Source organism: Protopterus annectens, chromosome 1.part2 (genome assembly GCF_019279795.1).
Source record: "Protopterus annectens isolate FY-2018-M chromosome 1.part2, PAN1.0, whole genome shotgun sequence".
NCBI lineage: Eukaryota > Metazoa > Chordata > Ceratodontiformes > Protopteridae > Protopterus > Protopterus annectens.
The window spans coordinates 1,080,434,767-1,080,462,467 of NC_056727.1; the positions used below are offsets into that span (position 1 = coordinate 1,080,434,767).

The 27,701-nt window shown below is 42.8% G+C and overlaps 1 protein-coding gene across 4 annotated transcripts in view; it reads right to left on the reverse strand.

Annotated features, from left to right (window-relative positions):
* The window catches only part of GMEB1 (glucocorticoid modulatory element binding protein 1), a 536,371-nt gene that overhangs the window by 451,426 nt on the left and 57,244 nt on the right, over positions 1-27,701 (reverse strand). For all 4 annotated transcript variants that reach the window (XM_044059984.1, XM_044059987.1, XM_044059986.1 and 1 more), the window contains exon 2: positions 15,995-16,199. In XM_044059984.1, the coding sequence (XP_043915919.1) occupies positions 15,995-16,134 (140 nt within the window). In that variant the 5' untranslated portion in view covers positions 16,135-16,199. The remainder of the gene's footprint in view (positions 1-15,994; positions 16,200-27,701) is intronic.

The following is a 27,701-nucleotide window of genomic DNA, read 5'->3' on the forward strand; positions in this document are numbered from 1 at the left end:
GGCCTAATGCCCTTAGGCACTGGCTTGCCATGGTGTAAGTAGCAGAAATGAATGCAGTGGCCTATCCACTTTGAAATAGATAGCTTTTCCTTGTGATCCTGCAGCATATACCGCTAGTAATTGCTCTGTCTTTCTGAAAACTTTGGTTTTGTCCAAGTAGAATCTAAGCTGTCTGTGTACGTCCAAAGAATGCAGAATTCTTTCCCCCTTGTTCTGTGGATTTGGATAAAAAAGTTGGCAGATGAATAGTTTGGTTAAGAGCCACACTGGACACCACCTTAGGCATAAATGTTGGGTTTGTCCTCAGAGAGACCCTATCTGGATAAAAAATGATAAAAGGTTCCGCAGCCATAAGTGCCTGTAGCTCTGAAACTCATCTTGCAGAAGTTATTGCTAGGAGCAGAGCCGTTTTCCAAGATAAAAACTTTATATCAGCAGTAGCAGCTGGCTCAAAAGGACGCAGGGTGAGTTTTTCAAAGACATAGTTGAGGTCCCATGCAGGCATTGGTGATCTCCTTGGAGGCCTTAAATTTTTGGCTCCTCCGAGGTACTGTTTTAATAAGGGATGAGAAAAGACTGGTGGCTCTGTAATGTAATGAGCCGAAATGGCAGAGGCATGAATTTTAATAGATGAAAAAGATAGGCCTTTGTCCAGCATCTAAGTATTGCAAAATCTGAGGAATATTTGGCACAGCTGTATCAGTTCCTTGTGCTTGGTTCCAAGCACAGAATCTCTTCCATTTTCCAGCATAAGATTTTCTAGTACTAGGCCTTCTGGCCTCCAAAATGACATCCATCACAGCTTTACTGAGATGTGTGTTTTGTATGACTACATTATCCGCCATGCTGCCAGGTTTAAAGTCCTGAGTTGGCTGTGCAGAACCTGATTGTTTTGCTGGGACAGTAGATGAGGTATTTGAGGTAAGGTCCAAGCTGGGCATTGAGACAAGTTCTTTAGGATTGGAAATCAGTACTGGCGGGGCCAGTCTGGGGCAATCAGTATCATTTTTGGCTTCTCCTGTCTGACCTTCAGGAGTACCTTGGGGTGGAACTGCAGTGGGGGAAAGGCATATATGGACAGGTTCTTCCAACTGAAAGACAGGGCGTCCACTTTCCATGCTTGTCTGTGAAAAGTCCTTGTGCAGAATCTTTTTAGTTTGTAGTTGTGAGGGGAGGCAAATAGATCTATGTCCGGGCATCCCCATTTCCTTGTTATCATGCTGAAGACTTGCGGATCCAGCTGCCACTCCATGAGGTTTCTGCTTAGTTCGTCTGCCAGAGTATTTTTCCTTCCTGGCAGGAATTGTGCCTGCAGATGTACTTGGTAAGTTAATGCTGTATCCCACAAAATCATGGCTAGTCTGCAAAGGGGGTAAGAATGTGTGCCCCCCTGCTTGTTTATATACCACATGACCGTGGTGTTGTCTGTCTATCAGTAGTTGTCCCGGATGAAGTAGGTCTTTGAAGGCTGCCAGGGCATTTTGAACAGCTAGCATCTCTTTTTGATTGATATGTAGATGCAATTGCGTTGAGGACCATGTGCCCTGAATGCATCTTCCTGCCATGTGGGTCCCCAGGCATAATCTGATGCATCCGTTGTTAATGTCTGCCTGGCTGGGGGTAATGTGAATGGCTGGCCGTTGTTTTGGTGACAAGACTTTGCCCACCATCGAAACTCCTGTTTAGGCAGGGAAGGAGAGTAATCATTGTTTCCAGGATGTGGCAATGTTGAGTCCAAACACTTTTTAGGTACCATTGAAGTTTCCTCATATGCAGTCTTGCATACTGAATTAGTAGGATGCAGGATGCCATGAAGCCCAAAGCCTGCAGAATTTTTCTTGCAGATAAATGGGCCTTTGTTGCCAACATTTTGAAATAGGTAGTCAGTTGCCTTGGTTTGTTTGGCGTGAGATAAGCCATCTGGGCAGTTGTATTTAAGCTTGCACCCAGGAATATTATCTCTTGAGAGGGTACTAGTTTTGATTTCTTTTCGCTGACTGTGTACCCCAGTCATGTTAGAAGCCTTTTCACAAACGCCAGATGCTGTAGAAGAATGTTCTTGTTCTCTGCTTGAATTAGACAGTTGTCCAAGTAAGGATATATTTGTATTCCTCTTTGTCTGCAGAATGCAATTACTGGTGCCAGACACTTTGTAAAGACCCTGGGCACAGTAGATAAGCCAAAGGGCAGTGCAGAGAATTGTTAATGCATTGAGCCAGCCTTGAATCTGAGGTATCTTCAGCATAATTGTCTGATTGGGACATGCAGGTATGCCTCTTTTAGGTCTAGATTCACCAGCCAAGCGTTCTTGCCCAGCATGGGCAGAAGCTGCTGCAAAGTCAACATCTTGAATTCTGGTACATCCAGGAATGTGTTCAGAATAGATAGGTCCAGTATTGGTCTCCAGGCCTTGTCCTTTCTGGGAACCAAGAACAGTCAAGTAAAATCCTTGTCCCTCCTCTTGCTCTTGTACTTGTTGAATGACCCCCATGTCCATGAGGGATGAGACTTGTTTTTGTGCCTCTGCCCATTGATTTTTTGGCAGATCTGGCCAGCCGTCTGCCTTTGGCAGGGTATGGAAATGGAACTTGTACCCCTGTGACACGATATTTAGAACCCACTTGTCCTGGGTTATAATGTGCCAATTTTGAGAAAAACGTGCTCATTTTCCCCCTAAGGGTGTTGCCAGGAGATAAGTGCTTGAAGCAGGCAGGGGGAAGTCATTGGGACTGTTTCCTGTATGGTTGTGATTTGTCTTCTCCAACTTTGGAGGTAGAAGAACCCCATTGCTTTGACCTGTAGGAACCTTGCGCATGGGATCTGCCTCTAGGGTGTCTGGATCTGCCCCTTTGAGGTCTGTCTGACACAGGAAAGGACCAATTCTTTGTAGACCAGTGTCTACTAAACCTAGGTGGCTGTACTTGCAAAAAATCTTTGACAGTTTTCACAGATTTAGCTTTGTCCTCCATTTTCTTTAACACCGCCTCTGCCTTAACACCAAACAAAGTATCATGCTGTAAAGGTGCATCTAATAATTTAACTTTGGCATGATCAGGCAGACTTTGTTCCTTTAACCAAGCATGCCTCCTAATTACAGAACCCGTAACTGCAGCCCTGCAGGAGGCCTCCAAGGAATCAAAACCACATTGCAAAGTATGCTTTCCAACTTGTTCAGCTGCATGCAATAAATCCTGCACCTCCTTGTTTTCTGCACATTCAGAGTTTAATAACATTTCCTGTTTAAGCAATGCCATGACAAGTTGTTGATATTTGAGCATATGAAACTGACAGTTTAAGGCCCTTATAGCCAAGGTAGCAGATGTGTAAACCTTTTATCCCCCCATCTATCCAGTGCCCTAGAATCTCTGTCAGAGAGGGTAGGGTTTTTTGCAGCAGAAGCCTTAACTCCTTTGGGACCCTGTGAAATAGTTTCTGGGTCTGCAGCAGGGTTTTTAAAAAGGAATTTATGAGAGTCAGGAACCCTGTAATATCTGTCAGGCTTAACAGCAGCTGGAGGTAAGGAGTCAGGGGTAAGACTAGACTCCGAAAACACATCATCTACAATATCTAACACAGATGGAATAGCTAGTGGCCTGTGTTGAGGTAGTAAAAGGAAATCCCTGAGCCTCTTTTTAGATTCTGAAAAATCTTGGCTCTCCCAGTGGAAATGCTCCCTCATGGTATGCAAGGTTTCCCCAAAAGAATAGTCCTCTGGAGGAGAAGCTGAAGGTATAGATTTCTTCAGCATCAGAATCCTCATAGGGGGGAAGAGAATATTCCTGATCAGAAGAGGAATCAGAAGAAATAGAAACCTGATCTGAAGATTCATAGTCAGTCTCTTTCCTAGGCCTCTTATCAGGAGGGGGACGGGAACCCCTGATCAAGGTAATTAAGTCTTCGGCCATTTTGAGCATCTGTTTTTTTTTTTGGGCATAGAGGCCTGTCCACGTGGCTCTTGAGTTTGTTTCTTTGCTTTAGAAGGTGCTTTAGTCTTTGCCTTTGAAGCTGAGGTTGGTTTAATGTAAAGATGTTTAGGTCTGAATACACCCTCAGAAGCTGGTGCCTGCTCAGTGGCTCCGGACCCATCTGAAGGAATAGTATCCGAGGTTCCAATACCTTGAGTTTCCAGTGGCATGGCCGACTCCACGTGGGAGTTGGTAGCGGCCTGTGACTCTAATGTAGCGGGCGTCAGGGGCTGCAAAAGCGCCTCACTGAGAACCGGCGACTGGCTTAGGAGAAGCTTCATCATCGGCTTTGAGCCTCGGTTGTCTAACTCTCTCCTTTTCTTTGCGTTTTTTGTGAACTCCGGTAGTCGGATGGCTATCCGACGACATTTCTGGATAATTAAACCGGCGTCCAAAATAGTTTAAAGCAAAATCATACCGACACTTAATAGTGCGTTGCTTAAATCTAGCACAAAACCAACAACCAGCAACGTTGTGATCAGGGCCTAGGCAAGGAATACAGTAAGAATGAAAGTCCTTATGAGGTATTTGCTTTCCACAAGAAATACAATTATTTACTTTTTCTGACATCGGTCTGGAGCAAGAAAAAGTTTCTAACGGGTACTTAGCTTTATTGAAGACTTCGGATCTGAAACTCGAACACGAAAATCTTAGGAGTCGGCCGACAGGCACTTGCGAACTGCTTCTGCTTTAGGCACCGCGCAGCAAGAAAGACTAAAGAAAATGGTGTCGGCTGCATCTTTTATACCCCTGATGACCTGACGTCAGGGAAGCGGCGACAGCAGCCGACGCAGGACCCAGGACTCTGGAATTCAGGCCGACTGAGGGTAACCTGCCAGCTGGATTACCAAATGTAATGACTGCAACAGTGAAGCACGAAGAACATTGCAGAATTCTCTCCCCCTTGTTCTGTGGATTTGGATAAAAGGTTGGCAGATGAATAGTTTGGTTAAGAGCCACACTGGAAACCACCTTAGGCATAAATGAAGGACTGGTCCTCAGAGACACCCTGTCTGGATGAAATATGACAAAAAGCTCAACAGCCATGAGGGCCTGTAGCTCTAAGACTCTTCTTGCTGAAGTAATTGCTAGTAGCAGAGCTGTTTTCCATGATAAGAACTTTATATCAGCAGTTGCAGCTGGTTCAAATGGAGGCAGGGTGAGCTTTTACAACACATAATTGAGGTCCCATGCAGGCATTGGTGATCTCCTAGGAGGCCTTACATTTTTGGCTCCTCTAAGACATTGCTTTAGTAAAGGATGAGAAAAGATTGTGGCTCTGTATTGTAATGAGCCAAAATGGCAGAGGCATGGATTTTAATTTATGAGAAAGATAGGCCTTTGTCAAGCATCTCAGTCAAGTATTGTAATATCTGAAGAATATTAGGTTCTTCTGTATCAGTTCCTTGTGCTCGATTCCAAGCACAGAATCTCTTCCATTTATCAGCATAAGATTTTCTAGTACTAGGCATTCTGGCTTCCAAAATGACATCCATTACAGCTTTACTGAGAGATTTTGTCTGTATAACTACATGATCAGCCATGCTGGCAGGTTCAGTGTCTGAAGTTGATTGTGCAGGATCTGATTGTTTTGCTGGGACAGTAGTTGAGGTCTTTGAGGTAAGGTCCAAGCTGGGTATTGAGACAAGTTCCTTAGGAATGGGTACCAGTATTGCCGGGGCCAGTCCGGGGCAATTAGTATCATCTTTGGTTTCTCTTGTCTGGACTTTTAGGGGGACCTTGGGAAGAAGAGACCGAGAAGGAAAGGCGTAAACTGATAAGTTTTTCCAACTGAAGGATAGGGCGTCCACTTTCCATGCTTGTCTGTGATAAGTCCTTTTGCAGAATCTTTTCAATTGATAATTCTGAGGAGAGGCAAATAGATCTATGCCTGGGCTCCCCCATTTCTTTGTTATCATGCTGAAGACTTGAGGATCGAGTTTCCACTCGTGAGGATCCATAAGGTTTCTGCTTAAATAGTCTGCCAGAGTATTTTATTTTCCTGGCAGGAATTGAGTTTGAAGATATATTTGGTAAGTCAAAGCTGTGTCCCACAGTGCCATAGCTAATCTGCAAAGGGGGTAGGAGTGCGTGCCCCCCTGCTTGTTTATATACCACATGACTGTGGTGTTGTCTGTCTATCAGTAGTTGTCCTAGATGAAGTAAGTCCTTGAAGGCTGTCAGGGCATTTTGAACAGCTAGCATCTCTTTCTGGTTGATATGTAGATGCAATTGTTTTGGGGTCCATATGCCCTGAATGCATCTTCCCGCCACGTGGGCCCCCCAGGCATAATCTGATGAGTCTGTTGTTAAGGTTTGGCTGGCAGGGGGTAAGAGTGAAGGCCCGTCCCATGTTTTGGTGACATGCCTTTGCCCACCATAGAAACTCCTGTTGTAGGCAGGGAATGAGAGGAATCATTGTTTCCAGACTGTGACAATGTTGACTCCATAAGCTTTTTAGGTACCACTGAAGTTTCCTCATATGCAATCTTGCATATGGAATCAGTAGGATGTAGGATGCCATGAAGCCCAAAGCCTGCAGAATTTGTCTCGCAGATAAATGGGTTTTTGTTGCCATCAGTTTGAAGTAAGTAGTCAGTTGCCTTTGCTTGTCTGGCATGAGGTAAGCCATCTGGGCAGTTGTATTAAAGCTTGCAGCCAGGAATGAGGGTACCAGTTGTGATTTCTTTTCGTTTATTGTGTACCCTAGGCATGTTAGAAGCCTTTTCACAAATGCCAGGTGTTGAACCAAGCAAATCAGAATCCAAGAGAGAAGGGGACCTCTTTCTTTTTAAATGGAGAAGATTCATGACTGTAATGATTGAAAGGCTTTAAATAAGCCTTTGGTAAAACCCAGCACATCGTCTTTGTTTGTCTGCCTTAGCTGAAGGAGACAAAGGTGAGAAAAAGCGCTTCATTTTATCCTTCCTTTTCCTGGGAATCTGAAATGAAAAAGAGCATCCAGAGTTGAGATTTTTTCCTACAGAAATGAGCTCCTCAGGACGGTTCTGTAAAAGAACACAATCCACTATCTTCTCCGATGCTGGCAAGATGGTTTCTCCCTTGCATGAAGAAAACAGTTAAATGGCTGTGCAGGACAGGCCTGCTTCACAGTCCTTAACAGCTTCCAAAGAACAGCACTGAGGGATCAAAAGAAATGGATGAGTGGTACGAGGACTCTAAAATGGTCACAGTGAAATTATTCATGGATGGTCAAGGCAAAAAGAAAGCTAAAGGCAAAATCAAAGTCCCCTTAACTATTTTTTTTAACTGCAGATTGAAGATTGAATGTCCGAGGAATCCAAACTCAAGTCCATCACTCCAATTACAAAAAAAAAAAAAAAAAAAAGAGAGAGACTGATAAATGGGTAGTAGAGCCTTAGTATCATGCTTTTCCCCAAAAAGACAAGATGTGAGGAAAACTGAAAAAACAAAATATGTCAACTAACAGAACACTTGCCCTAACATCTAGCCACAATTCCTGACTAAAAAAAAATATTTTTTTTTTCTCAAAAGTGAAAGGTAATCCACAAAGGGGAACTTATCTGCAAAACTTTGCAAAGTTCTAGCCAACTGATCTCCGGAAGCTGCGGCAAAAGTTCTGAGTCTGTGGTGCCTTAAATCACCATCTTTACACTGCTCTCCTCAAATGCTACAGTGGTTATGGAGTGTGAAAGATGATCGATTGTCTGATCCTTGACACAGGATATGTTTCACGTAGCTTAGACTACTGCAACAATGATCCAAGGATAAATATCAATAAGCATGTTATTTCATATAAATTAGAACACTATTTCTGAACCTCTGTTACTGCTATACTCATCCTGCCTCCTCAGATATACTCTTTTCTAATGTGCTTTTGAAGCAAGAATCACTTGACTTACTGGCAATTATTTATTCATTCATTTACTGCATTTTGTTTACTAGGAAAGTCAGTCTGGGCACACAGAACCATTTTTAGGGGAGGCACTGGGAGAAAACCTCTTTAAAAAATAATTACAATGCATAGATACAGAATCAAAAAACTTGACAGTTACCATGGAAAAATGCATTAGAGAGGAATGACCTACATTGATATACATTGTGAGATAGTAATACGATAGAAAAAACAAATATATTATTTACAATATAATTAAAACATTGGCAGTAAGTTTACAGCTGCGCCACCGCACATGAGTAAGAGTGCTGATGATACAAATTCAGTGTATTAGTGGTAAAAATTATTTGCAATAATGAGAGGTAGGAAGAAAAAATAGTGGAACAGTACAATTTGAGGAAAAGTAGGGACACGGGACAAATGAGATGAGGTAAGAAAATGATACCCGAGCTTAGAAAAATATGAAGAGGAGGTCAGGTGGAGAAACAGGAAGACTCTGGTGAAAAATGAGGAACATTTAATCAAGACAGAAGTATGCCGCGGTGGTACGGCAGTAAAGTTGTTACCTCACAGCAAGAGGTTCTCCCGTTCGATTCTCGGCGTGGCTTGGGAGTGCCTTCTGTGTGGAGTCTGCATGTCCTCCCCGCGGTTGAGTAGCGTTCGAAAAGACATGCGTGCGTAAATGGGCGTGCCTTCGTTGAAGGTTGGACGTCGAGCTGGCACCTCGGAGTTTCGTAAAAATCTACTGCCAATCATTAGCGGACCAGAGTTCTGCTGTGGCGACCCCTTACTGGGAAAAAGCCGAAAGACAAACAACAAAAACATTTAGTCAAGACAGAAGCATGAGCAAAGCCAAGAGGAAGTCAGATGTTGTTATAGGTTGTGCTTAAAACTGAGGTACTGAGGTTTTGTTTGGTAAGGTGGGCATGGAGTTCCAGTGCCTGGTGACATAGGAAGGGTACAGTGAGTTGCCTGCTATTTTGTGGGATTTGCAGGTAGTCAAGAGGTTTTTGTTACATGTATGAAGGCATCTTTGTGAGGCATTTTGTGCAAAAATGTTTTGTAAAGAAGGGCAGGAGTTTGGGTTGTGTATTATTTTATGGTCAGTAAGGTGATTAGGTAACTCGTCATTTCAGGTTCTGTAGTACTATATGGCAGTGAGTGTGGTAAGGTGTCTTGGATGCAAATTTGGTTTTGTTACAGCACACACCTAGTTTATTTTGTAAGGCAGACTGTAGTTTAGTATGACTGATGCATAAAGAAGAGAGGGGAAAAGGTAGGGCACTCAATGCTTTTCTGGAGGAGTCAGTGAGGTAAGGATTGTTTTGGTAGAGTAAATCTAGTTGTGTGAGTTTTTTGATGGACTGGGTAATGAGCAATTCAATGTTTAAGTTATTGTCTATTATGACTCCTAGCAGTTTTGTACTGGATACATTTTTTATTGTAGAAATGTTTGCTGAATTAATGTCAAAAGATACATTGTGTGTCGGCAGAGATTTTGGAGTAAGGAGCATTCTGGCTTGGGGCAGAGCATGATGGTGGTATCATTAGCATACTGAACTTTGGAGGCAAGTTTGCTGGTTTTACGAAGGTTGTTTGTGAAGATGTTGAAATGTAGTGTGCCTAGAACTGATCCCTCAGGCACACCAACAGTAACAAGGTAGGAAAGGGGAAAGGTCTTGTTTACATTTTACAGCCTGCATTCTATTACAAGAGACAGCTAAGAAACCAGGTATGAGACGACAGAGATAGGAATAGGAAAGAAAATTAATTAATTAGATGTTGCTGGGATACTGTGTCAAATGTTTTTGACATATCCAAAAAGAGGGAGAATACAAGGTTGTCATTATTTCTGTTGGTATTTAAATTTCAATGAAAATAAGCTGTGTGGTTGTTGTGCTGTGGTGCATTTGGAAGCAGTGCTATGTAGGGAAGGGGAGACTGCTGTTGGACAGACAGGTTAGGAACTGTGAATGTATGCATTTTTCTAATATTTTGGACGGAGGGTGTTAAAATTGCTACAGATCAGTAGCTGGAGAGGTCACTGGCTGTCCCGATTTATGTAGAGGTAAGATGTGAGATTTTTCTCAAACAGATGGGTTACAGTTTTCTGTACTGGATCTGTTTATAAGTAAATATCTAGCAAATGGCAGCTAGTTCATAAAGAGTCTATATTACCAACTAGAACAGTCAAATTGTCAAGTGCAAAAAGATAGACACATATACGATCTACCTCTTCACTGAAATGTATAAACACCGAAAAGCATAACATTGAGTATTCATAGTTGGACAACACCGTCTCCTGGCTCCACATTGAATACGTAAAGTTAAAGATGAAATGTACAACCCTACAACTAAACTTCAAAACAAACATATTATATTATTAACATTATATCATATTACATTAAATTACTATTATGGATTTTCGTTGTAGGTTTGCAATCACTTATTTTAGTTTATGTATTCAATGCGGAGCCAGGGAGGCTATGTTGGCCAACTATGATGGTTCGATGTTATGTTTTTTGGTGTTTAAACATTTCATTGAAGAGGAAGACTAACGTATATGTATCAATCTTTTTTGTACTCGACAATTTGACTGTTAGAGTTGGTAATCATGCATCTACATGATAATGCAAGTTAGTGGCTGCATTTTCCTAACATGCACTTGCTTTTAGAAAGCACAGTTAACGTAGAATAAGGGAGAAGGTAAGCAAAGTCACCCACAGTACCTTTTCATAATCTGATCTCAATTCATAGCCTTTCATAAACTTGTAAAAAGCGTAAGTCAGTGAAACACATTTTCTGATTTCATACCACTGAACACAAGCTATTCAGACATGCAGTATTAGAGTTCATAAGGTTTAGCTGTTAATAATCCCTGAAGGATCCACTTATAAGACTCCTAAAAATGATACAAGTGTACGCAGCTTTACCTTCTGATAAGCTCACTCAAAGATAACTATACAACATCATGCAAATTTTACCTAACTGCAGTTTTATGATGGCTATTGTTAAGACTGTCAATGCTGCCACGTGGTACTATACTGTTTCCTGGACGCTTCTTCTATATGTATACCACTTATTTTCATACAATACCCTCTTTTTGTACCCAAAGTCATTTCAAACAGAATAATGGTAATGTACACCATGTTAACAGAAATGCCATGCCTCCAGCAAATATGACTGCAACTCATTTTCTTTTTTCGCATAAAGCTGTTAACTGTAGTATATTTCTTTAGAAAAGAAGGCTACTGATGTAGTTATGCAATGCATTATGTTCTCTCCTGCAAAAGTGCTACATTATGGAATGTAAAATTAACTGTACCACTGTTTTACTGCATGTTAACTATTTTGGTTCTACCTTGTAAGATGTCCTTAAGCTCAATGGAAAAACCTGATCAAAAAAGGAAACAAATAAATATTTAATTGCTGCATGCTGTCAAAATGGGCAAGATGAAAGCAGTGTCTGTGGCATTAAGGTACCCAAATATCAAAAAGGAGCTCTCAAAAAATACCAGAAACTGAAAAATATATATATATTTTAGCTGAACTGGAGTAAAAGACTGAAAACATCAGAATTTTGCAAGGAGGAAACAAATGAAATTCTTTGCAACTTAATCAGGATTACTTACTGAACTGTACTTTATACATCAAATGAAAAGCCACACTAAGTAAAGCAACATAAATAAGCCAGCAGGAGGATGCAGTTAGTTTAAAGCAGCTGTCCCTCCCTCTTCCACCCTGCCCCTTGAGGAACCACAGGCTCTTTTGAAAGTCTCAGCTGTTCTTACCTCCACCCCTTACTCATGCAATGAACTCCACCTGTCTACCACCATCACTGTGGAAAAGTATTTACTCATACCAAGATCTATTAAACTTATTATAACTCCTTAACCTTTCAACTGCTACTTTCAATTTACTAACCACCCTTTAAAGTCAATCCTTCCACTAGAAGCACAACATTAAGTTCAGCTAATCAAGGTGCTCACACTTAGTCTTGCTTTCTATCTCGTACTTCAGTTGAGAGCATTCTTTAGAAAATCCCCAGATGCATGGCATGGTATGCCTCAAGAAATTATAAACTGAAGGATATTTCCCTTACAGAAACACACCATCAGAATACAAAAGAGACATGCAAATAGCTTAGTTCTTTTAAAGTGGAAGAAATGGGACAATTTTTGTTTTAATAATTTGATTGCAACAGGATTTCTAAGGCAATGTGGAAGTGGTACGATGTATGGAATAAATAAATATGGGCTATAAAACAATGTAGTTTGTAACAAGCTTAAGAAAGTTGAAGGGGATAAAACATTTTTAAAGACTAAAGACCCAGAAGTGGCAAATAATATGCTTTAAAAGTAACACCCAGATAGCTGCATGTACAAAAGCCGTTTATAATCCTTTTGGTGATAATATTACTTCTGGTAACATAGACGGAGATGAAGAGTTAAATGAGGAAGTACTTACTTCATCTAAACACGTTATCCACCAAAAGGAATGCTGAATCTATTGTCATTCATGAAGAAACTGATGTAATTTTATCAGAGATTAAAAGGACCTATAACTCAGTACAACTATAGTGACTTAACTCAAGATAATGGTGAGGACAAAATAATTATGAGAGACAAGTTAAGCAGTGCAAATTTACAGAAGAACAGCCAGAAGACAGCCCAAAGGTTCAGAAGAGGAAGAATATGAAAGTGTTGGAATTAACAGAAAAATGAAGAGAGCTTTTGGCGGTACTAAACTCAGGCAGTAGATCCTGAGCACTCCACTACTGATAAGGCAGTTTTGGATGATGTAGGGGCAACAAAGAATAAATAAGGTCTGAAGTTGAACAGAAGGAAAAACATATTTTAGTCATCGGTGGCTCATTATCAAAAGTAATAAGGAACACGTTGCCAAGAAACTCTTACTTCATTAGGTGGAACTAAGACGGAATTTATTAGACTGGCTTTAGAGCATTTATTTAGGAGGGCAAAGAGATATGATACTGTATAATCACAGGCGGTCTAAACAATGTAAACAGGATGAATTATGATTTTAATGTAAAGGTGAGTAGGACAACTGAGTAAAGTAGAGTTAAAGGATTTGAAGTCGTACTGTGTGATGTTCCCAGTCCCACATTTAAATGGTAAAATGTTACATGTAACCAGACAATTTAAAAAATATAATTGGATAATATTCTCTTTGCTCTGCCTTGACCAATATTATGATATGGGAAAGAAAAATTAACAGAGCATAAATACTTCTCTAAACACAAACTACACTCAAGTCATCCAAGAAACAGATTTTTAGTAGTTTAAACACTAGCGGTAAATTCTTTCAGAAAGAAGGAAGACAATGTTAAGAGAACCAGTAGTAATGGGGGACTGAAGTGTTTTATGGCTAACGCTAGAAGTCGTGAAAACAAAATTGCTGCTTTAGGGAAGAAATATGACATAGTGGCTATTACAGAAATATGGTACTTTGAATTTAATAAACCAATTGCTTTTAATTGATGCACTGGTTAACATAACTACAGAACAGGGGGACAATGTTTCAATATATGTTAACAGTCAGCTGTTATCAGCTGTATCTTTTAAAAATGATGTTCATGAAATGATAGCATTAAGATCAGTTTAAACGAACAAGAAAGGTACAGTCGTGTTTTTTACACATCACCTAATCAAAGTAAGGAAGATCAGGAAACATTTACTGCTGTTTTTAAGCAAGCTTGTGAGGAGTCAATATAACATTAGAGATAATGATCTACATGGCCCCAGTGTTGATTTGTCCACATAAACAGTATTTACCGGCACAATGGTTCAATTACTACAGACAAGTATAAACTTATGTTACCAACAGACAGTTACAAAACCAAAACATTAGATATTATTCTCACAAAAGAAGGAATGACTATTGATGACAGTTATTTACTGCCAGAGCTGAATGAATCAGATCACTTGAGTATCAAAAGGAAACTGTTAAGAAGCCACAATAAGCAGAACACTTCAAAAAATGTCTACAGTGTATTTTCACAGCTAATTAGTGAAATAATAAAAGAAACTGGAACTGGGGGAGATCATGCAACATAAGAATACCTCTGAATCCTGGGGGCCCTCCATAATTATATAAATCGGTTAATACAGAGATTTGTCCCAGTTACTAAATATTTCCACTGTAATAAAACGAGTCCACTGTGGACTAGTACATTTGAAAAAGAAAGTTTGAGAAAATAGAGTACATGGAAAAAAGTATAAAAGAAAACCAAATGAACACAATAAAATTAAGTATCAGTCAGCTCAACTATGGTTTAGAAAATTATTAAGATAAACAAAAAATAGTTATGAGTTTAAACTGGAAGACAATACAGTTGTAAACAGAAAAGCTTTTTTCCCCAACTTAATACATTATAGGAAGAATGGTATGTCAAATATAGTTAGAACATCAAGGGGTTTTATTTTCTAAACCATAATTATTGACCAAACTGTTTGCAGAATATTTTGCAAGTATTAAGCCTATAATTAGTTCATATGAATCTTTAGATTTTACCAGAATTGAAATGTGTCCAAAGTTCCACATCAGTGGTAAGAAGCTTTGTTGGGACCCATATTTAAAGTAGGCTCAACCACAGTGATTTGACAAATATCGACCTAAACGTTTGACCTGTATTCTAGGAAAACAGCATATTATTTGTAATTTTCTTGCAGAACTTCTATATGCTCTTTATCAACATGGCTTTACAAAGAGACATTCTCGATTGACCAGTCTTATAAATTTCTATGAGAAGGTATGGGAAGCCTTGGTAGATGATGTACACTTAGACCTTGCTAAGACTTTTGACTCTGTGCTACATGATAAATCTTAAGTGTTACAAGACACAGGAATATTAACAAATATATTATAAGATGGACCGTAACTCTGCTGAAGGCTGTTCAGCTAGTCCACCTGCCTTATTCCTCTTCAGACCTTCAGATCCACTTATCACTTCTTCATCTGTTAATGGGATAACACTGCTGCCATCTGCAACTACATATACTGGCCAGTTGGCAAACCAGAACAGCACAACAGCTGGTTTGACAAGCTACCTTTGAGACGTACTCTCATTTCTTCAGTTCCCTACACAGTCATCAAAACCCATGCAACCAAAGGCACTTTCAAATGCAAAATGATTCAAAAACAAACCCAGTGTATTATTTCACATATTGTGTGAAGGGCTTTGTCCTCAGCATTCCCCATACTCCCTGTAACCAACAATGGAGATGCTCCTTTCTGTGGTAACAGCTTTGATAACTCTGGTATCTGCTTTGATGCAATAACTCCAACCTGTCTGGGGTACAGTCTCTCACCAACACAGCAGATTGATGCAAATAAAAACAGAGCATAAGGTGTTTTTTTTTTTTAAACATGCCCTGCATAAACGTGTCTTTAACACCACAGTTAACATCTACCATGGAAGTGTACTAAGTAACTGCAGACTGGAGCATAGCAGACTAAGGATGGTAAATTCAACATTGGTACATTACATGTCAATAAAAGACCCTAGCATGGACTTCTTGCAGCATGTACAAATAAAAACAAAACACATTTTTCATTGTCACACCTGTACTAATGGCAAAGAGAAAAAAGGGTATACCAAAAAAGATATAATTAGCATATCACTTAAAAGAATACTCTTATTTTCATATGCTAAGCTAAACTAGTGAAAAACAAACAAGTGTCTGCACATAAGGAAATGTACTAAAAGTGAACATTCTAGTGCTCTCTGAAGTCTATCTCGGACAGCTAAAAACACATTTTTGTTTTTCATGTTATAATAGTTCACCCTCACTGCATCACTCAAATACAGCTTGGAAGCATACCAAAATAAACACCACCACTGAATACTGTCCACGCAGGGACATACAATCGAGTTGTCTAATTACACATCATTTTAAGGCTTTTTTTTAACCTGGCTCTCAAAAATGCAAAAATATGCACCTGTGTATGAAGACAGAACATCTACTTTACTTTAAAGCAAAACACTGAATAAATATTTCATCCAGCAAAATATTCCTCTATTATTTTAAATAGTCTATTAATACTTAACCTCGCCTCAAATGTTGATTGCCCACTAAGTACAATCGCTTTCAAAACAGCAACTTTCAACTACTTTCTCACAATTACTTACCCTTGCTGTACTGGCTGTAGCTGCAAAATCACTTGAGTTTTGGTGTCTTCTGGATTGTCTCCCTCGCTGCTCTCTGTAGTTACAACCACAACATCTCCCATAGGGACCCCAACTTCAGCATTCGCCATTGTTGCTGCCATTGATGGTTTCTTCTGTCACATGAAGACGGAAATCTGGAGATGCAGGTTTTTACTTTCCAAAGTAACTTAATGAAAATAAATTAACAAAAAAGCAAATGATTAGCTACAAGTGTAACTTTACAGTTAAAAAAATCCTGGACAGTAAGACTACCAGGATGCATGCAACCTTTACAATTTCAAAACATAAGCTTAAAATCTTGAAAATGCTATAACTTTTAGTTATGTACTCACCATAACTTCAGATGTTTGGGATCCATCTCGCCTACATTCTGACTGATGGGTTCGGAGCCGATCCCTCGGCTCCGACTCGGCACGCTTATGCCAAAGAGCGAAGTCTCTTATTGGCTGAGCTTATTATATCCCAGGATGCACCACTACCAGTCCCCCAGATCTAGTTTGTCCGCATACATGCACACATGCACTGATTATATAACATCGTCAGATGAAACAAGATAAAAACAGTAGAACTCAAACCGTTCAATCTCTTCTGATCTCCAAGGCAGGGGGAAGGAGGGTGGGTATTAGGAATGTAGGCGAGATGGATCCCAAACATCTGAAGTTATGGTGAGTACATAACTAAAAGATGTTATGTGATCCTATCTCGCCTACATTCTGACTGATGGGACAGCGTCCTAGCACCTGAATCCTGGGTGGCTCACTGGAAAACACTCCTGAGTACCGTGGAACCAAATGATGCTCGCCCTTTAGATGCCACATCCAATTTATAGTGGGAAATGAAAGTGTGCGGATTGGACCAAGTAGCCGCAGCACAAATCTCCGATATAGCGAGCTTGGAATGAAAAGCTATAGAAGTCGCCATAGCTCTGGTAGAGTGAGCTTTGATAGATGTTGTAAGTTGCTTATTGAAGAAGAATAAGCCTGAGTTATACAATCTCTAATCCATTTGGAGATAGTAGCTTTTGTGATGGTTTTACCCAATTTATTGTCTGAGAAGGACACAAACAACTGGTCTGACTTACGAAATTGCTGAGTCCTGTCTAAATAGAAGCGCAATTGCCTGTGAACATCCAATTTATGGAGAGTGTATTCTGCTTCATTGGAGAATTTTGGGAAGAAAACTGGTAGCTCTAGAGATTGTTGGAGACAGAGATTAGAACAGACCTTTGGGACAAAGGATGGATTAGGCCTAAGTGATACTCTATCCTTGTGGAAAATCAAGTACGGTGGTTTAATAGACAGGGCTTGAAGCTCTGAAACTCTTCTTGCAGAAGTAATTGCAACTAAGAAGGCAGTTTTCCAAGACAGATATTTTAACTCACATGTAGCAGCCGGTTCGAAAGGGGAAGATGTTAATGCACGAAGCACCAAATCAAGATCCCATGGAGGCGCAGGATGAAAAACTGGGGGTCTTAACAGGCCCGCACCTTTAATAAAAGTTTTGCATAGTCTGCTGCTCATCAATGGAGGATCCATGGATTCATGGAATTTAGAGATAGCCGCTAGTTGGACTTTAATAGTAGAGACAGAAGATCCTTGATTAAACAGGGATGTTAAGAATTTCAAAACCTCTGGGATTGGAGCAGTGATAGGGTCTAAGCCCCTGAGTTGAGCCCAGATAGCAAACCTCTTCCACTTACTGAGGTACAATTTCTTAGTGGTGGGTTTGTGGGCTGAAGATAAAATGTGAATAACTTCCGGGTCTAATGTGTGACTTCTGACTAAAGTCGGAAGTGGAGGAGCCAAGCTGTCAACTTCAAGGAGTGAAGGGACTGATGCTGTCGTCCCGACTGATGAATTAGCAGATCCGGAGTTAGATCTAAAGTCCAAGGATCGTCCACCGCATGTTTCTTCAGGTAGGGAAACCATACCTGACGAGGCCAGTATGGAGCAATCAGTATCATTGTGGACCCCAATTGAGAAGCTTTTTGAATGACTTTGGAGAGAAGTGGAATCGGAGGAAAGGCATAAAGTAGCCCTGTTGGCCAAGGTTGTGCTAGAGCATCCATAGCTGCTTCCCCTGATGTGGAGTCAAGGAGAAGAACCTTTGCACCGTGTTTAGTGGTGTTGCAAATAGGTCGCAGCACGGCGTCCCCCATCTCCTGAAAACCTGAGCTGCTACTGTTTCGTTTAGGGACCACTCGTGAGGAGAGAGAATTGTTCTGCTTAATCTGTCTGCCAATAGATTTGATTTCCCCAGAATGTGGGTCGCTACCAAGAAACGGCTGGTAGCTACAGCCCATTCCCACACCCTCATGGCCTCTCTGCAAAGGGGGTAAGATCTGGTCCCTCCTTGTTTGTTTAGATACCAGACCACCGACATGTTGTCTGTGTGGATGGCGATTATGCCCTGAGGGAGAAACTTGTGTAAGGCCTGTAGGGACAGAAGTACCGCCCTCATCTCCAATACATTGATGTGGAGAAGAGTTTAGATCTGGAAGCCAGGAGCCCTGAACTAACCTGCCCAGACAATGCCCCCCCCCCACCCTGTCTGGGAGGCATCTGTCGTCAGGGTGACCACTGGAGAGGGAATAACAAAAGGACTTCCTTGATTTAGATTGGATGTCTGAAGCCACCAGCGAAGGTCCCGTTTGCATGTTTCTGTAATCATAATGGGATGATTGAGGGGAAGGTCCTGAAAGGACCACTGAGTTGACAATAGCCACTGAAGAATCCTCATGTGCAATCTTGCCAGAGGAACTAGAAGATCCGTGGCAGACATCGAACCTAAAACTTGTAGGACCATCCTGGCTGGGGCTTTGGATCTTGAAATCAGGGCTTGAACTTGGCCTTGTAAAGTTTGGATCCTTTCGGTAGGAAGAAAAACGCGCATCAATTTTGAGTCCATCTCTGCTCCTATGAACCTTATGCGCTGAGAGGGCAGCAAGACAGACTTTGACCAATTGAATGTAATTCCCAGGGTAGCACCCAGGGAGATGGTGGCTTTGAGGTTGTCCATTAGTAGATGCCTGGTGGTGGCAGTCAGGAGCCAGTCGTCCAGATAGGGAAACACTTGGAATCCAAGACTCCTCAGGTGAGCAGTCACTACTGCCAAACACTTGGTGAACACCCTGGGGGCTGTGGTGAGACCAAAGGGCAGTGCACAAAATTGGAAATGACTGACTCCCAGGCTGAAGCGCAGATACCTCCTGGGCGCCTGATGTATCGGTATGTGATAATAGGCGTCCTTGAGGTCTATGGAGCACATCCAAACATCCTTCTCCAACAATGGGAGAATGGATTGTAACGTGACCAATTTGGATTTCGTGACGGATTGGTTTAGTTTGCTGAGATCCAATTTTGGTCTCAGGTCCCCTGTCTTTTTTGGCACTAGAAAGAACCTCGAGTAATTTCCGGATCCGATCTGGTCTGTGGGGACGGTTGGATGACTCCTTTTCTAGCAGCTTTAAAGCTTCTGCGGCTGCAATTTCCCTTTGACTGGGTGGTGGGTCCGGGATTTTTTTGGACGGTGGGGGTGAGCATGTGAATGGGATGGTGTAACCTCCGGCAATGATCGAAGCACCCATCTGTCCTGAGTGATTGACTCCCAGGCTTTTAGGTGCTTGGCAAGCGGCACCCGACTGGCTCGAGCAGCACAGCCGGGCAATCCCTCATGAGGTGTGGGAGGCTGAAGAGCCACGAAAGGACTCGCGGTCTCCAGAATTGCGGGGCCCTCTGCCGCCTCTGGGGCGGCGTCTCCCCGAAAAATTTCCCGTCCTCTGCCTCTGGAAGGCGAATCTTCCTGCTGTTGAGGAAAAAACTTACGTGATTTACGGAACCACATCTTCCCTCCTCCTTTAGCCTTGGGATAAGGCCGAAAGGGAGTGGAATAACGGGCACCTACGGCAGATAAAGTTTTTCCCTCTTGCTCACAGCGGGTAAGGGTGTCTTTAACCTTAGGTCCAAACAAAGAGGACCCATCAAAGGGAGCGTCGGCGAAGGAAGACTTGAAGGCCTCCGCAAACTGACACAAACGGAGCTAGGCTTGTCTCCGTAGAGCCACGCCTGTGCCTGCCGCTCTACCCGCCCCTTCAGCCGCATATGAAATGAGCCTCATGGATGAGTTAGAAATTGACGTAAGGATAGCCAACTGAGAGCTAACCGACTGGGCTAGCTGCTCAGGTAGGTTACCCGAGAGGGAATCTGACAGCTCCTTGACCAGATCCCTCTGAAGCCTGGTAAAATGTGCCAAATAATTCAGGGACCTTAAAGTAAAGGCCGCTGAAGTCAGGGTGCGCTTCCCGTACCGGTCCATGCTCTTAGACTCCTTATTAGGAGGATGGACGGACGTTGAAGCCTCTGCCACGTCCTGTTGTGTAGCAGATGCCACCACCATGGCATCTACAGCCACGCCTTTAGTCAGGAACTCCTTCTCGGGTGGGGCAGACAAAAATTTGTTAGGACGAGAAGGGACTGGTTCTACGGTATCTGGATGTTCCCACGCCCTCCGACAAACTAAATCCAGGAGCTCGTCGAAGGGCGGAGACACCCAGGAGGCGGAGGGCTGAGCCCCAAAGGCCTTGAGGAGCACTGACTCATCAGCAGAGGGGGGTTTGGATATCCAGCCGCCTCGTTGTTTGAGGATCTCTAAGATGTCCGCAAATGAGACATCATCCGAGGACGACTTCGGGGACCCCTCCGCATCATCAAGATCAGTGTCAGATGTAATAGACTCGGGGGAGTCCACGTGCTTCCTCTTGCACGATCTCTTCCTTGGGGGTTCCTCTGAAGACAACTCCGAAGAACCCTCAGGAGAAGGGGAACCCCCAATGGGGGTAACCTCAGGCCCAGGGGCTCCGCTGCCTACGGACAGGGGAACTGCCAAAGACCCAGTCTCCACGCCCAGGGAAGGTGCCGGTAAAGCCGGAGAGATGGCGAAGACTTGGCCAAGGCACTCCTCATAGCTCTGAAAGCGGACCCCAGAATCCTGGGAGTGTCCGGTCCCGAGCCATGATAGCAGGCGGAAGTCCCGCAGCGAAGCACCGAGAGGGAGGCTCGGAACCGATAGCATAGGTCCCGAAACATCACCCCAGGTCCAGCCGAAGAAGTCCGTGTACCAAACTCGGACCCGAAGGCGGGGTTGGAGTAAGGGTCGGAGCCGACCCTAAGATCTCCACCGGCTCCAACAGCACCTGCTCCGGCGGAGCGAAGCGGTCGGAGGAGGAATAGCAATGACATGGGCATGGGCCATCGGCTCCGAAGCCAACTGGGTCGGAGCGAAACAAATTTTGAAAGACTGGGGACTGGAACAGTCTTTGGAGCACCCTGTCTATATCCGAATCCGACATCCTCGATGACCTAGAGGATACTGAGCGGGTTCGAGATGGCCTCTCCAACGGCCCCAAAGGGCTAGGGGACCGGCTCGGCGACTCGATGACTATCGGCGCCGAAGGAATACCCACACTAGTTTCCATCGGTGCCGAGGAGGAAGTGTCTGGCGGGCAACCTTTGTCGGCTCCGAGACCAGTGGAGCCGACGAAGGTGACCCGCCTCTCGATGCCCCAGCCATCGGCTCGAAGCCAGAGGAGTCGAGACTGGTGGCATCGAGGCAGACCGTTCCGCCCTCGGCTCCAAGTCCTTGGTGCGAAGGAGAAGCCTGCCTATGTCTTTTGGCGGTCGGATCCGACGGACTGGTCGGAGCCGTCGCCCTTTTCTTTTTAGCTGGAGAAGGAGAGGATGCTAAAGCTTCTTCAAAGGAGGGTTTTATTAAGCCTTTAAGAATGAGTTTATTTTTCCTCTCCTGGAGGACCCTCGAGGAAAAAGCGTGACACACACTGCATGACTCTTGTAAATGTTTTGCACCCAAACAATAAACACAGAGAGAGTGGTCATCTGTGATTGACATTTTAAAATTACATTTGGTGCATTTTTTAAAGCCCGAAGGCCTAGGATTCTGAGACATTATAACAATAATTCTCTGACAGCAAAAACAACACTATCCTAACTTGACTTTCTGACTTAACTGACACTACAAAAATCAGTTTACAACTGCCGATTAGGTAAACAATCCGGTAACAACAATTAACTCAAGGGGATCTTAAAGCCCCAAAGGTTTGAGAGGGGTTGACTGACCGGGAAAGGCCCTACAGAAGAAGGAGGCCTGAATCAGAACCAACGCCCAATCACACTACAAGTTTTTCACCATCACACACAAAAGCACAGAGTAGCCGTTAAAACAGCTTTTTATGATAGGAACAGCAAATTTCTGACAGAAAAAAGTAAGTTAAATACTACTCAGCTCAGCCAGCTCGAGACCACGTCTTCGCTAGTTAGCGGCAAACGAGATCTGGGGGACTGGTAGTAGTGCATCCTGGGATATAATAAGCTCAGCCAATAAGAGACTTCGCTCTTTGACATAAGCGTGCCGAGTCGGAGCCAAGGGATCGGCTCCGAACCCATCAGTCAGAATGTAGGCGAGATAGGATCACATAACATCCTGGATATCCATCATCTACCAAACACAGCAGTTATCACAACAGCAGTTTTCAGGTATGTACAGAAGCACAAAAGTCAAGGTTTGTGTACAAAATGGGAGAGAAATCATGCCAACACAGCTACAACCAAAATAAGACACAATGATTATTCATAACAGAAATTTAAAAACATGCATGCAGTGCAGGGAGACAGCACAGATGGAGACTGGGCTTCTCAGTGACAGAAGGCATTATTGGCAGTAATTACCAACAATAGAAAGCAACAGTACTATGTCTAGCACTGTAGGCAGTCTTGGTGACAGCATCTCCAAAAACACGAAAAAGGTGGAAGTAAGACAGTGGGAAGCAAGTTACTTATGGGGTCAGATTCTGCATCACAAACATTTAGAAGACATGACTGATTATGGTTTCCTAGGAGATAGAGGGCAGGATAGAAATTACATTCAATGTACTTTGCAGCATCAGAGATGATGTGCAAGAAAACGAAGTCATAATCTGAAGACAGCAGGAAGTATGGATTGGGACACTATGATGAATTTTCCCCATAACACAACACTAAAAAATGTATACACACAGCCCACCTGAGATGGCAGTGTGTGCGAGATACACAATGTTGGTATAACATAACACAGCTAGCTAATTAAAATGACTAACTCTTCCTACCTCCTCTCTTTTGCACCCAATCATTCCTCAAAGTCAAAATGGACTACTATTTAGCACTTCGTTCATTTCTTTTCAAGTAACCGCAGAAGGCCATCACTGTATCCCAATAAGGAATTACTGTACACCACACTGGTAATGAACTCTGAAACAATGAAAAAAATGGCTTCACTCGGACTTTAAATGTCAGGGTACATATGCTTTTTATATATATATATATATATATATATATATATATATATATATATATATATATATATATATATAAACACGATTGGTCTAAGACTGAAACCTTATTATGCATTCAAGACGTGGCTGCCAAGAAATTCACCTCGAGAGGAATGAATCTTGCATCCATGTCGAGAACATATATTAAAAGTTATGACTGCAGATCTCATCATAATTCTTTGTATTGCATGGAAATGTATCTGCTCCATGTACTACTAGTTACAAAAAAGAAGTGTTGTGCTGGCTTTGAAAGCTGGGGAACCAAAAGAGATGTCAAACAAACAGCAGGAGACATTCTTATATATTCCTTCTGTAGGGGAAAGCAGTTGGTTCCTAAATACATTTTGAGTGGCTATAAGGTTGTAGACAGCAGAGAGAAACAGAGCTGAAATGAAGCAGTTTCATGTTCTGCTGCTGTAATTTGTTGGCTGACACTGTCAAATCAGGTCTCACTGTAGAATAGCTCTGAACAGGGACCATAATTACAACATTACACACACACACACACACACACACACACACACACACACACACACACACACACACACACACACACACACACACACACACACACACACACACCAGTATGAATAGTTGGCAGTCACAAAATGAAAAAGCAAACTGAAATGCACTCAATGAATATTTATGTGTATGTAAGTATATATATATATATATATATATGTGTGCATGTGTGTGTTTGTGTGCATATGACAGTAATGGATAAAGGCAAAATAGTATACACCGCATACCTCGACCTGGCCAAAGCTTTTAAATAGTTCCGCACTCAAACATAGTAGAAAAGCTAAATAAACTGGGAATCAACCCCTATATCACCCACTAGATTGCCAACTGGCTCAAACATAGGACGCAGACAATCAAATTATGGGAAGTTACACCTACAAAACAAGACCAGTCACCAGTGGAGTCCCCCAGAGTTCTGTGCTGGGACATCTACTGTTTAGAATCTACTTTTCTGAAGTAAAAGCCTGACCAACTAAGTCTGCAGAGGACTTCAATCTAGGAGCAGTCACTGAATCCCCAAATGACTTAGCCATCCTGCAGGAAGGTTTGTCTCAAATAAATAACTGGTGTCAAAATCATGGTTTGAAACTAACTGACAAAAAATTGCTTTACTGCATCTTTTGGGAAGTCATCTACCCGAGGGAACTACAACATTGACAATAAGCCCTTAAGACTTGACGCAGTTGTTCGGGATTTGGGAACTCATGTTGACAGTGACCTAACTTTTGACCAGCATGTGTTTATTACTGTAAGAAAGTCCTTCTGTATTGCACAGGTTATAAACAAAGGGATTGTGTCTAGATTTAGGAATGTCACTGTCCAACTTTATTCAGCCCTCATTAGGCAGATCATAGGTTCATAGGTTCATACTAGGCTATCTGCCCTAGGGCATTTATAAGCCTAGCCAGAATGTGTTTGGCTTTCGCCACCCATTTTAAATTTATTTTGCTATGCCCTTTTTCGAGATTAGTATACTGTGCCTCTATCTAACAGTGACACAGAAGTGATACCCGGGGTAAACCTACGATCTCCCATCCACTCATCAAGATTCCTCTTGAAGAGAGTCAATGAGGGACTCTGCCTAACCTGGACTGGGATTTTATTCCAGAGTGAAGGGAGCCTCTGGGTTATGAATCTGTCCCTCCAGCATGTCCTATTTATTTCAGTGCTGAGGTTCAAGTCTCTCGAGCGCGTAGCTCGATGGGATTTGGATTTTCTGAGGTGCAGCATATCCATTAATTCCGGGTTGGACATGGCTTTATTGGTCAGGCACAGATCGCCTCTGAACAGGCGGTATGCCACTGAGTAGAGCTGGAGTTTCTTTAACCGAGCAGCATATGGCATCTGTTTGAGCCCTTTGATCCTCTTGGTGAGGTACTTTTGGGGTCTTTCCAATTGCTGCAGGTGTCTGGTAAGGTACATCCCAAAAGGGGCATTGTACTCAATTATGGGCCTGATGAGGGATGAGTAAAGAGGCACGATGACCTCCCCTGATCTAGATGTGAATCCCTTCATGATTAGGTGGGCTATATAAAATGTTTTTCTAACCACTTTGGCCACGTGGTTGTCAAATGAGAGATTGCTATCAACTTGGGTCCCCAGGTCCCTAATTACTTCTTCTGTACTTGGATTTCCACCTATGTGGTAATTTGTGGGCACTTTGTTTTTGCCAAAGGGGATGACTATACACTTTTTGGCATTTAGCTTGAGGCCATGGCACTCGCACCAGTTGTCTGTTTCTATGAGGCCCTTTTGGAGGATGCTTGTGTCGGCTGGAGAGTCTATTTTGGCACCCAGTTTGCAGTCATCTGCGAACTTGGTCAGCCACAGTCCTTCCGTGTTGGCCTGTACCTCCGAGAAATATATACCAAACAAGAGAGGTCCCAGGACTGAGCCTTGTGGGACACCACTTGTAACTGGTTTGGAGTCTGACATGGCTCCAGCAATTCTAACCATGTGGGTTCTGTCCTTGAGCCAGTTTGCAATCCATCTAGTGACATAGTGGTTTATATTTAAGCTGGTGAGCTTATCTATAATGCCCGAGTGGGGTATTGTATCGAAGGCTTTTGCGAGGTCCAGGTAGGCTGTGTGGACCACCTTCCCCTCGTCAATGGCCTTGGTGACCGTTTCAAAGAAATCAACCAGGTTTAAGAGGCAGGATCTGCCCTTAAAGCCAAACTGGGTAGGATCCAGTGTTTGTAGGTCCCCAATATCTTTATTTATGAGGTCCATGATGATCCTTTCCATAGCTTTGCAGACCAAGCTAGTCAGGCTTATGGGGCGATAGTTTCCAGGATCCGTTGAGGCACCACCTTTATGGAGAGGGACCACTGTTGCTGTACGCCACTCTTTGGGCACATATCCTGTAGTAAGGCTGAGATTGAACAGTAGTTTTATGTTTGGGTTTAGCTCTTCTTTGAGTTCATGTAGGGCGCAGCCGGGACACCATCTGGTCCCATTGATGCTGTGTTTTGCTTTGGAGAGGCGGCTCTTACCTGAGCATCTGAGATGTCAGGGGCAGCACTCTGCTGGGATAGATATTTGCCCTTTTGGTGGGAGAAGTTTGCTGAACCTGTCAGCTAGGATGTTGGCAATGTCTGTGGGTTCGGTGTATTTTTGTCATGTCATTTGGACTAATTCTGAGCATATCTGGGAATTACCACCCAGGTTCCTAACATAACAAAAGAAAGCCTTGTGATTATCCTTAGTGTCCTGTGCAATTTTTCTCTCGAAGCTGGCCTTAGACAATTTTATGTGTGCCCGTAGTTTTTTGCTAATACTGATCAGTGATGCCTTCCCTTTTTGGGATTTTGCTTTATCATTTAGTAGCTTCCTCCTTCTATTGCATAGTTTGTTTATGGCTGGGGTCCACCAGACAGGACGTCTGCCTTTGGAGGATTGGGTCTTGGTTTTATTTGGGATCGCATGATCCATGCATTCCTGAAGGTGTTCATAGAATGCGTTTATAAAGGATTCTGCGGTCTGGGGCTTTGAAGGATTCCACCTCAGTTTTGAGGAGTGTGAAATTTGCTTTAGAGAAGTTTTTCACTGTGGTTTTCTGAGCAGGGGGTGGGGTCCGGATGTGAATATCCAGTGAGATTAGTTTATGGTCTGATCTTACCAGTGAGGGATACACTTCTGGTCTGGAGCATAGAGTCCCCATGTTGGTGATGATCAGGTCCAGTATGTTTTCCCCTCTTGTGGGAGTGGTAACAAGTTGTTCCTTAGCATTTGAGTTTATAAATTCTAGGAACCTTTGGGCTAGGGTGTTGGAGCTAGAGTAATGCTCCCAGTCTATGTTTGGGTAGTTGAAGTCGCCCAATATAATGGTGTTTGGAGAGACCTTCATATTTTCCAGTGTTCTCAGGAAGGCCGAGTGGGGTTCCTGGGTTTGGGAGGGTGGTCTGTAGCAGGCTATAAACTGGAAGGCAGTTTTACCCACTGTTAGTTGCACATGGATAGTCTCTGATGCTTCGTGCTTTGCCACCAACCTGGAGGTGTGGGTATCTTTGATGAATATCGATACTCCCCTCCTTTGTGGTTCGGTCCAAGTTTTGGGGCGAAAAGCATGCTATGAGGTATAACCTGGTAGTGCTGGGGTGCTCTCGGGAGCCCTGAACCAGGTTTCTGTTATTGCACAGATATCGATGTTCTCCATGCTAAGGAGAGTTTAGTCGTGCATCTTGAGGTTTAGACTTCTGGCATTGAGCAGCATTACTCTTAGTTTCTTATCCCTTGTGATACCTATGGAGGTGGGTTTGTCTT